This window comes from Eleutherodactylus coqui, chromosome 1 (genome assembly GCF_035609145.1).
Source record: "Eleutherodactylus coqui strain aEleCoq1 chromosome 1, aEleCoq1.hap1, whole genome shotgun sequence".
Taxonomy (NCBI): Eukaryota; Metazoa; Chordata; class Amphibia; order Anura; family Eleutherodactylidae; genus Eleutherodactylus; species Eleutherodactylus coqui.
In genome coordinates this window covers 285,115,251-285,126,196 of record NC_089837.1, presented here as the reverse complement: position 1 = coordinate 285,126,196, position 10,946 = coordinate 285,115,251, and the positions used below count along the sequence as shown (strand labels likewise).

General features: G+C 44.0%; 1 protein-coding gene across 2 annotated transcripts; it reads left to right on the top strand.

The window, feature by feature from the left end:
- The first annotated feature begins 711 nt into the window (after positions 1 to 711).
- Positions 712 to 9,705, top strand: AUNIP (aurora kinase A and ninein interacting protein). 2 transcript variants are annotated; one of them, XM_066572409.1, is made up of 4 exons: positions 712 to 960; positions 2,927 to 3,071; positions 4,781 to 4,897; positions 7,721 to 9,705. In XM_066572409.1, the coding sequence occupies exons 1-4, from the start codon at positions 868 to 870 to the stop codon at positions 8,287 to 8,289; spliced, it is 924 nt and encodes a 307-aa protein (XP_066428506.1). In that variant the 5' UTR covers positions 712 to 867; the 3' UTR covers positions 8,290 to 9,705. The 2 variants fall into 2 exon arrangements, with proteins under 2 accessions (XP_066428506.1, XP_066428507.1); XM_066572410.1 differs by lacking the exon at positions 712 to 960 and adding an exon at positions 1,759 to 2,307.
- Positions 9,706 to 10,946: the final 1,241 nt, after the last annotated feature.

Sequence of the window (10,946 nt, the reverse complement as noted above, 5' to 3'; positions counted from 1 at the left end):
TCTCTATGGGTGCGTAATAAACGCTGTACATACACAATTACATTGCATATCTGTTGCTAAGCAACTCAGCAACTTAAAAAAAACCTCAGATGGTGCATGGCAGCGTGTGTGAGATACGCTCTCAGGCACATTGATATATCACTGCCATACGTGACAGTAGGCCAGTTCACACAGCGGTAAAGCACTGTGTTATATGTGCAGTGTGAACCTGGCCTAAGGAAAAATCAGCAGCTAGCTGGCTTGTACTGTGCCTAGTGGTGTACAAGGACAATCCATGATACACAAAGGCATGTTGGTAGAACAGCCAAAAGGACTGTTTAGAGCGCCATCATGTGAGCGGCCACATGTACTGCAGCACAAGAATGACGATCTGTATACTATTGTAAAATGAAACGTTACATTTTACTGCAGTGCCACTGCCAATACAAGCTCACTGGCTGGCACAGCTCGGGTGCCCATTTGCCATTTCTAATGATATGGGGGGCATATGACAGGAAAAAAACAGACAGGAGATGAAACTGAGAAAAGAACTCTGTTATCCATAGCAACCGATTACAGTAAAATGAATGCTGAGCTCTGATTGGTTGTTACGGGTAACTGAAATAGTTTTCTGACTTTCTCATAAATCTTCCCAAGCGTGTTTGATGCTTTAATAGGACATATAAAGAGGACACGTGTCTTGTGGGACTCAAACCAGCGAACACACTGCCTTCAGCACAGCAGAAAGCAGTTACAGGCAGCTACTAGGACACCTCTCCTGTACTTCCCACAGCGCAGGCAGTCCGAGAACACCTCACTGCGAGGACCCAAAGCGGGAGATTGGAAATTTAAGTGCAGCAGCAGAAATCCTTCCGCAGCCGTTCTGAGATGAAGAGCAGAAAAGGTGTCCGTCCGCTGCCGCAGCCAGAGGAGTGCGGGGTCTGGCTAGACGCGTCGCAGATGAAGAGGAGATCGCAGCAGGTAGAGGGGTCCCTGGGAATGTATGGCGGCTATAGTTCCCCGACAGAGAAGAGCCGTGCTGCAGTATTGTATCTGAAGCCACGTCTGCGGGTGGCATATTACCCTTTTCAGCCGCAGTTCTCCGGCGCGGCGCATTCAGCCAATCAACTGGCTGGAATCGGCACCACGTGACTACACAGCGTGCACGCGGATTGCCTTAAGCAGCCGTGCACTACACACTACACTTAAGCAGCACGGGGTTAGGGTTAGTTTTAGGGTTGGGGTTTAGGGTTAGGTTTAGCTATGAGTGCGGTCAGCGTTGTCCGCCCTGCCAGAGCCTCCCCAGAGAACACCAGGTATCCTGCAGTGAGTGCAACCGCCATATCCACGTGCCACAGCATATCGCCCCATAGCAGTGCAGTCTGACCTTTCTGGAACCTAATCGATATTTACAACTGTGAGCTGCCAACTCCCAAAATGTTATATTATGGGTCACACGAAGCTGATCTGCAGTACATGGCTGTGTGAATGCACCCCAAAGGAATTATATCCCCTCTGCTAAGTGAGCCTTACATACGATGTGCCCACAGCTGAATGGAATGCTACCTTTTTTTTTATTTAATTTTTTTTTTGTCTTCCTTAGGCTAATTTCACATGGGCAAGTGGAATATCAGGCTGTGAAACTCGGCCCGATATTACGCTCGCCAATATGTGATGCCCCCACAGATCTGAGGCATTTTTGCATCTCACAACGCACAAATGTCGCACGATCTACTTTTTTTTTTTTTTTGGCCCTGTGAAAATGGCCTAAGTGCTATCGTCCTCAAAAAACAATAAATAAAAAAATCATCATTTCCATGCAGTTTGCTAACCACTCTCAAACCATCCGACCGTGTGGTTCTAATGACAACATTGTCTGAGCTGTCCCCATCTATACTCCCAATCGCACCGCTCTGTCAGTCACCTTGGGTTCCTGAAAGACTGCATCACTGCTGCACTTCCAGTTTCTGCACGCATGCGGTGCCTACAGGATGTCTCTCCACAGCATCAATGGTGTCATGGGCTAAAGTCTGGCATTCGTGCGGTCTTTCAGGAGCATGCTTCAGCACATACGTGTAACGTCATATGTAGCGTCTCCGTGCATGCACCAAAGCTGGAACTGTGGTGCGGACACAGACTTTCAGCAACACACGGCGACCTCCATCAACAGCAGAATGCTTTGTGGGAAGAGGGGAAGAGAGCCTGGAGGATTTGGGCACTAGACCAGCTTGATGGTGATTAGCATACCACCCGGAAACATGGATGCTGGAGACTGAAAGCACTGCTGAAGATAGAGGGACAGTTACATACATTGCTGATCGCACAGCGGTAATGGAATTTTGTGGCACTTCAAAGTTGCGTGACTCCATAGTACCACCTATGAGGATTTTCAGGGAGGAGGAGAGTGGGGATGCATAAAACATAAGTTTAAAAAATATATAAATCACCACCTAAGAAGCGCTATCCGGCTCCGGCACGGGTCTCTTCTTTACATCTGGCACTCGTCTTCAACTTCTGCCAGCCCTTTCTGGATTGGAGGATCAAAATCCTTGCCTGTAGGAGGGGCTGGCTGTGACTGCTTCACAAGCACGGTGGCTCAGCCAATCGGAGGCGGTGCTTGATGAACCAATCACAGCCATTCAATGAATGAATAAATGGCTGTGATTGGTTCATCAAGAGCCGGACAGCGCTTCTTGGGTGATGTAGTATTATTTTTTTCTTTTGCAGTAGGATTTCTGAAAACCGCATTTTATGCAATGCAACAAGAGGCTTCGTAGGGAAACATGGTCGAGGAAAAAAAAGCGCAGATCGTGGCTGTATAAAGCATGCTGCGATTTCGTAGTCTCACAATGTCGCAGGCTACTAAATATCGTGAATGCAGCCTTATTTGGATATGCAAAATGGAGGTGATGGACCTCCTTTATATTATTCTCGCTTTCTATTTTAGGCCGTGATCCTCTGCACATCTACAAGATTTAATCCCCTTTCAAGACGACAATCTACAGATTCTGTGCTGGTTGAGTTTACACAAACAAAATCCCCTCAGCCTTACACCAAGCAGACTTCGATGTATTCCTTCTTCTCTCCTGCTGGTAATAATCACTTAATAGACTGTATTCTAGTCAAGTATGGGCATTTTAGTAAAATCTACTACCACTAAATTAGTTCTTCGTTATGTGCTTTAGGCCTAATGCCCACGGCCGGATTTCCGCCCTGTAAAACGCAGCAGAAATCGGCAGAGTTTCACCACAGCTATTAGGTACTATTGAACCTAATAGCTCAATGTACAAGCTGCGGAATTCCGCAGCGTGAAATTACCCATGGCATGTCCTATTTGCCGCCCATCACGCTATACTTCCACTGTAGCACAGTGGAAGTACAGCGTTAATACGCGCAGCGCCCACCGCGTTATGGGACGTGCTGCGAGCATCATGCAGGACTCCACGCTGCAGATCTGGAGGTAAGTATGGGGTCTTTGGGGGGGGGGGGGGACGCGCCGTGACGGGCTCTGCAAGCAGAATACCACAGCGGAGTCTGCCAGACTCCGCTGTGGTATTCCGCTTGCAGAGCCCGTCACGGCTGTGTGCATAAGGCCTAAAAGGACACTAACTTTTTAGACAATTTATGCTCCTGCAATAGCTTGTGTGTCTACATAGCACACTTGCTTGTACTTTTCAGGCAGCGCTTCCTGGCTTAAAGGATCAAAAACCACACCTCCAGGAAGCGATGACTCTGGTTGGCTAAGCCGCGGCGCTTGAGAACCAATCACAACCATTCGATGCAATGGCTGCGATTGACTAAGCAGCGGCGCTTGACAACCAATTAGAGCCAGCACTCCAAGAACCAATCGCAGCAAGCGCTTCCTGAAGGTGGAGTTTTTTTGAACCCCCAAACCAGGAACCACTGGCTGAAAACTACAAGCAAGTGTGCTGGAGCTTCAGAAGCAGATATGCGGCGGAGCAGAGAGCACCTGTTAGGTGATGTTGTCTGTGTGTGTTGTGTTTTGTTTTTTTTAAATTTTTTTAATTTTTTTGGGTAGGCCTTTAATTTCAAGCCCTCTCCCCCCCTTCCTCCCACCCAAAAGCACAGCAAAAGAGCGATACAAAGTCGCTGCAAGAAAACGCACAGAACACATCTGCGATATCACTGCAATTTTTTTTCTTCTCATGGCGATATCGCTGTCGCCTGTGTGGAAGAGGCCTTATGTTGTAAGCAAAGCAGCATAATTTTTATTGGATTGATCTTTACTAGCTCTTGTGTGTTTGCCTGCTCACAGCATATATACAGGTCTCTAGAGAGATTTCACTCTCACATATAATATGGGTGAATGCACACGGACGGAAATTCCGCAGCAGGATTTCCCGCAGAATTTCCGCCCATGCACGCTGCCATTGGATTGCATTAGTTTATGCAATCCTATGCAGACGGCTGCGATTTGACTGTGTGAAAACGCCCGCGGTAAATCATGGCATGTCCTGTTTCTGTGTAAGGCTCGCACAGAAACGTCACCGCTTATGCACAGGCGGCACATAGCAGATCGGAGGAGGAGACTCCGCGGGAGGTGAGCCGCAGAGGTCACTGCAGTGGCACAGGTCGCATCGAGATTTGACCCGGCCGACTACTTGAGCCCTATATCAGCATAAGTTTTCTGAAAAGTTATTGCCCCTTTAAATGTTATCATTGCATATATGTTGTATAAGGAAATGATGTTGCGATGAATGTAATAGTCATATTATGTGTACAAATAAAAATTCTCTAGTGACTATTCTTCTTAGCCACTATCTGTCCATTTTATTTTCAGGCAACAAGAACAAACAATCTTGTATTACTGATAATACGTTGATTCAAGAAGCCTCTCCTGAGTTTGTGGGGAACAATGAACAAGAAGCACCAAAAGTGATGAAACCTTCACCCACTGGTATGTGGCTAGTGTTATGTTATAAAAGAAAACTACTAGTCCCTACCTAACTAAGGTTGTATTCACACTGGGGTATTACACGGACCCATTCAAGACAATTGGGATATTCACACAAGTGTTTTTTTCACAAGGACTGACGGTGAAAAGAAATGGCAGCATGTTCTATTCTAGACCATATTATGGACCAGAATCGGACATGCAGTGTCCACTGCCCGCAGGTACTGGGTAGCCGGTCTCAGACAAGACTCGCAAACGCCCGTATATAAAGGCCTTAAAAATATGGAGAAAGAGGAATCCTGAAATGTATGATGTCAAGTTGCATGAAAATGTGAATTGCAATCTATAACGGACCTTCTACTTGAAGCACGGTGTGCCTCCTAGTCGTTTGGTGAGTTTAGTTGTAAAGAACGAACGCCATGTTCAGCATTACATGTGGGAATTCAGGGATTTCCATTCACAGTAGTGCACAGTCCATTCTTCAGGGACTTCCGCAGGTTCTGAAAGGTAACTTAGGGGATGTTCATACAGGCTATTTATCAAATCTGTGTTGGATTTTTGTGATGTGGATCTGACCATTTAGGCCTCATGTCCACTAGCAAAATTGAATCATTGAGTCCGCGGGTGAAATTTTGCCCGTAGGAATATTATTGGCCATCTGCAGTCAAATTTAATTTTGCACCCGCAAATGGCATTTTAATCGATTTGCTTTTCACGTACGGAAAAAAAAACACAGCATGCTCTGTTTTAGTGCGGATCGGCCACATTGCTATCTATAGGTGGGGATATCCGCATGCAAGAAAAAATACCATTTAAAGTGAATCTGCTGCAGAAATGTGTAGCAGATTCTACGGGGATTGTATTTTTTTAGTGGACATGAGGCCTAAATCTGTGTCAGAACTCTGAGGCTAAGCCTGGAATGCATGTGCGTCTCTAAGTAGATTTATCGCCATGCAGTCCCTTAACGTAGATTTCGTATCAGGAATTGACACGTCAATTCAATTTTTTTTTTTTTTTTTTTTTTTTTTTTTCCACAACACAGATTTCAGTTTTCAATAGAAAACTAAAATGAAGCTGTCTTTTCTGCGGAATATGCAGTGAAATTCTGCATATTGTGCAGCCACAGGAATCGCAACCACTAAAGCCCATAGGCTTCAATGGTTATGTCATGCTCGTGTAAAGGAGGCTTAATTTTTTTTTCCCCCCTAAATTACCTTTTTTTTTCTTTTTTTTTTTTTTTTACCACCTATGTCCCCAGTGACTACATATAAGACCTCCAGTAGACATTCATGTGTGTGTGGGGGTTATTTTTTTTATTTTAATAAACTACACACTTTTTCCACTGTAGCTGGGGCATGCATTGGAGCCCCAGTTACAGTAGAAAACATCCCAAGTAGTAACAATAGTTACTGGCAGAGCTGATCAGGGTCTGCTAGGACCCCTGCAGCTCCTCTGTGCCTGGGGGTCACGTAACCGCTGGCTTATGTAGTGGAAGAAACCCTTCCACTTTTTAGTACATGGCACTTATTGAACACTTTGTACCCTGGAAAGGAGAAGGCAGATGTGGGTAAAAACTGCCTCTCCCTTCTGTGTCTTCGGCTGTGTCTGACAGCTGAGGACCCGACCTGCTCCAGCTTTAATACCACGCCCTATTTCTGCGATCAGGTGGGATTAAAGCCCAGGACCAAGCGCTGTAAATTTACAGTGCTTGGTCCTGAAGGGGTTAAATAGTATAGATCATAACAATGATAGTATCAAAACAGTATTATTCTAATCAAAAATAATGAAGAGATGATAAAAAATGGTAAATTAAAAATAAAAAATCAGTACATAACCATACAGACTCTGATACCTCCAATTCTAACGCACATGCATACCATTAGCAGCGTTTTTTTTTAACTGTTTTCAGCATCTTAACTTTTCATTATTTTGATGCCGTCGTTGTTATCTATACTATTCAATGCTGCTTTTGTTTGCAACACCAGATGTATTCACGCACCCTACCTCTACCATCCTGTCCACATTACCATACATGGATGCACGATTTTACCTTACAGTTTCATCGTGTGTGTGTGTGTGTGATAGATAGATGGATAGATATATATAAATATTTTTATTTATCTTTCTTTGTAAGGTTTGGGCCCTTTACCAGGCTCTTTATGTGTTTTATGTTGTCTCACACCCCTTCGCAGGAAGGCATTTAACCTGTTTGGCAGCAACTGTCTCCGCCTCCCTGATTTTTACCTCCTGCTTCAGGCACATACCTGTGTTTGCTCCACCTCTCTCTCCACTTAATGGTACAAATACCAGTGCACCTGTGTCCCCTATCAGAAATAAATTGTCTTTTCAAGGCTAATCTCTATTCACCCAGACCCCCTGCTTATAACTTCCCTCTGCCATCGGTCCCCAAGAGGTGAGCCATCTGTGTCCAACAAACAGTAGTGACAGTGTCTAACCCATTTCTTTCATAGTGTAGTCATGACTGCAGTTCCTTGCGCCCCCCCCCCCCCCCCCCATCACCCCCTATTGCCTTCCTACCCACCCATGATGCACCTCTGCTGCCAAAAAGCTACCTATAAGCAGCCTGTCAGTCTGATACAGAAGTGGCACACAGCTCTGTCGCTCTTGGACAACCGCTATGAGCTTTCTGCATTGCAGGAACGTTCTTTGACAGTGATGACATCCAGCTCCTTGCTTTCAGGACTGGGCAGGAAGTAAAACCTGGCCACCAGGGCAAGCTTTGTAGTATGTGTTTAGCTTGCCCAAAAAAGGGCATGTAATCTTTGGCAAACATTTGATGGTAATGTATATATTTTCTCTCAACAGGACCTTCTGTGTGTTTGAGCCAAACTTATATTGACTGTGAACCTACTGCAAATCAGGAGAGTGCCTCTTCCTGTAAAACACCTAGAAATGCAGAGAAGTCAGGAAGTTCAGGAGGCGCTGAAGACTATGACTGGGTTCTGGATAAACGTCACAATCGGGATGGTGGCTTTATCAGAGCCTCCATATACAGATCACAAGAGAAGTCTCTAAGCCCTCCGCCTAACTATTGGGCCACTGGCTTTGGATCCAAGCACCAGAATAACTTGTCTGACTCCCCCATTTCTAAATCTCCTGACAAGAAATGTAGTACAGAAGACCTTTTACCTTCATGTCAATTTGAAGATCAGCTTTTCACGCAGGATACACAAGGCAACAGAGTAATCTGTCACCGCTTTATGAAGGAGCGAGGGAAGACTGCTTACCCAGCTGTGCCACTCCAGGACAAAACTAATGTCACTTGGAAGGCAAGAAGTCCCATGAAAGAACCTCTACACTATCTGTGTGAGGAAGAATCCCTCCAGAACATGTTCACACAAAACTCTGAAGGGAATCTGGTTATAAAACACTAATCAAATTGTAATACACAAATGAACTATACGGATCTCTCAATGTGCAATGTTAGACTACACTACAGGGGGTGTGTGGATAGATTTATTTCATCACAGACATGACATATTTTTTGTCAAGGCGGTGCAGTGCTGTCCTTGTGGATGTAGCTGTACAGTTAAAAAGATCTTGGAGAACCTTTCTAAAACATCTTTGCAGTTATTGGAAGGTCTGCCACTGCTTGACCAATATCATTAACCTACATGCTGGGCACTAGAGATGAGCGAGTAGTGCCTTATGCGAATACCCGCCCCCTTGTCTCAAGATTTGGGTGCTGGCGGGGAAGAGTGGTGAGTTGGAGGGGAGTGAGAGATCGCCACCCCAGCCGGCAGCCGAGTCTTTTGAGATGAGCGGGCAGGTATTCGCATAGGGCTCACTCATCTCTACTGGGCACCCCTTTCTTGTTTTTTACTGTGGGTGTCTGTGTGTGTGTTTTGGGCTATTTTTGTTACAGCAAATAAAATGGTATCTTTCTAATTACACTGGCAGTTACACCGTGTATGTACTGAATAGATCAGGTATTTACAGCATAAGACATTCCAGAAGATTCTAATACTGTCTGATGGCTAAAGCCCTGTTTACATGACACAGTAAGGATATATGCGGATCTCATTTTAGTGCATGTTGGAGGCATACATCAGGGAATACCTCCAAAGTGTCCACAGGACCTTCCCCATACACCGATGCAAAAAAAAAAAAAGTTCTCTTTATTCTGCATCAGTGTGCATCTTTCTTCTCATTGTATGGAAGAGAGTATTCTCTTATGCTTCCCTATGCAGGAGTTTGTGTGATGTATCCCCCTGTGTGTCTGTAGACAGGGCTGTATTTACAAATGCGTCTGCCCTCAGCACAGAGTATGAACATGCCCCATGTTACGCTTGGTTCATACTGCATTTACTGTGCACCCAGCTTTTTTGTCCTGCTGTTGTGCATGCATCACCAAAAATGGCATTCAGAACCCTGAATGGAACCAAGAGACTTGCTGTTTGACATGGTTTCCATTCTTTTCTCTAATTTTGGAAGACCTAATATTGTAATTGACTTAAAGGAGTTGTCCAGTTGTAAACTATTGATGGTGTAGCCTTAGGATAGGCCATCAATAGTAGATTTGCCATCAGGCACTCCTGCTTATCAACTGTTCACCAGCTACTGATTTATGCAGGAAGCGGACAACTGTTTAACCCCTTAGTGACGAAGCCTGTTTGCGCCTTAGTGACGGTGCCAAATTTTGGAAATCTGACATGCGTCGTTCAACGTAGCATAACTCCGTAAAGGCTTTACATATCCAAGTGATTCTGACTGTTTCTTCGCCACATGTTGTACTTCATTTTGGTTGTAAAAAGAGACCGATATAATTTGTGTATATTTATTAAAAGTGCCAAAATTGGGAAAATTTTGGAAAAATTGTCTTTTTTCACATTTTCAACTGTAATATCTCAAATATGTCCAAACATACTGTACAAATTTTTTACAAGATATATATTTCCATCTGTTTACTTTATTCTGAATGCACATTTGAAAAACTTTTTTTTTTTTAAAAACCATTTAGAGGACATACAAATTTAACATTACTTTTCAGCATTTTGAGGAACACTTTGTTTTCCTACACCGAGCCAAGTTTGCAAAGGCTCATGAGTGTCAGAATAATACCCCCCCAAATGACCCCATTTTAAAAACTACACCCCTTAATGTATCCACTGAGGGGTGTCATGAGTATTTTGACCCCACCAGTTTTTTTTTTTTTTTGTTTTTTTCAGGAATTACTTAACTTTAGAGGAGAAAAAAAAAATTTCATATTTTTGCAAATGTCATTTTAAAGACATATATTTTTTTTCCTATAGTGCCCATGAAAATGAGGATTTGCACCCCAAAATGGATACCCCCGTTTCTCCCGTGTTCAGAAATATACCCATTGTGGCCCTAATCTTATGTCTTGATGCACAACGGGACCCAAAACACACACACAAGTGACCCCATTTTGAAAACTAGATCCCTTAACGAATTTATCTAGGGGTGTACTGCCCATTTTGACCCCACAGTTTTTGAATGAATTCAAGCAAAGCAAAAGGAAAAAGATGTGATTTTCGTTTTTTTGGCAATTCTGTCATTTTAAAAACTGCTTCTTTTGTACAGCACACACATGAATAAAGACTTGCACCCCAAAATAGACACCCCTGTTTGTCCCGTGTTCAGAGACATGCCCATTGTGGCCCTAATCTTTTGTCTGGATACACAACGGGGCCCAAAATGAAAGGAGTTGGTGGCTTTCAGAACAGAAATTTAGCATGAAGGTGATTTAGGCCCCATTGCCCACTTGTAGAGCCCTTGAGCGGCCAAAACAACAGAGAACCCCAACAAATGACCCCATTTTGAAAGCTAGACCCCCTAACGAATTTATCTAGGGGTGTATTGTGTATTTTTACACTACAATTTTGGAATAAAGCAAAGCAGTAGGAAAAAAATTACAATTTTCATTTTTTTTTGGCAGTTGTATCAATTTAAAAACTGTTTTTTGTACAGCACACATAGGGATGAAGACTTTCACCCCAAAATGGATACCCCTGTTTGTCCCGTGTTCAGAACCATAACCCTTGTGGCCCTAATCTACTTAAAGGACACA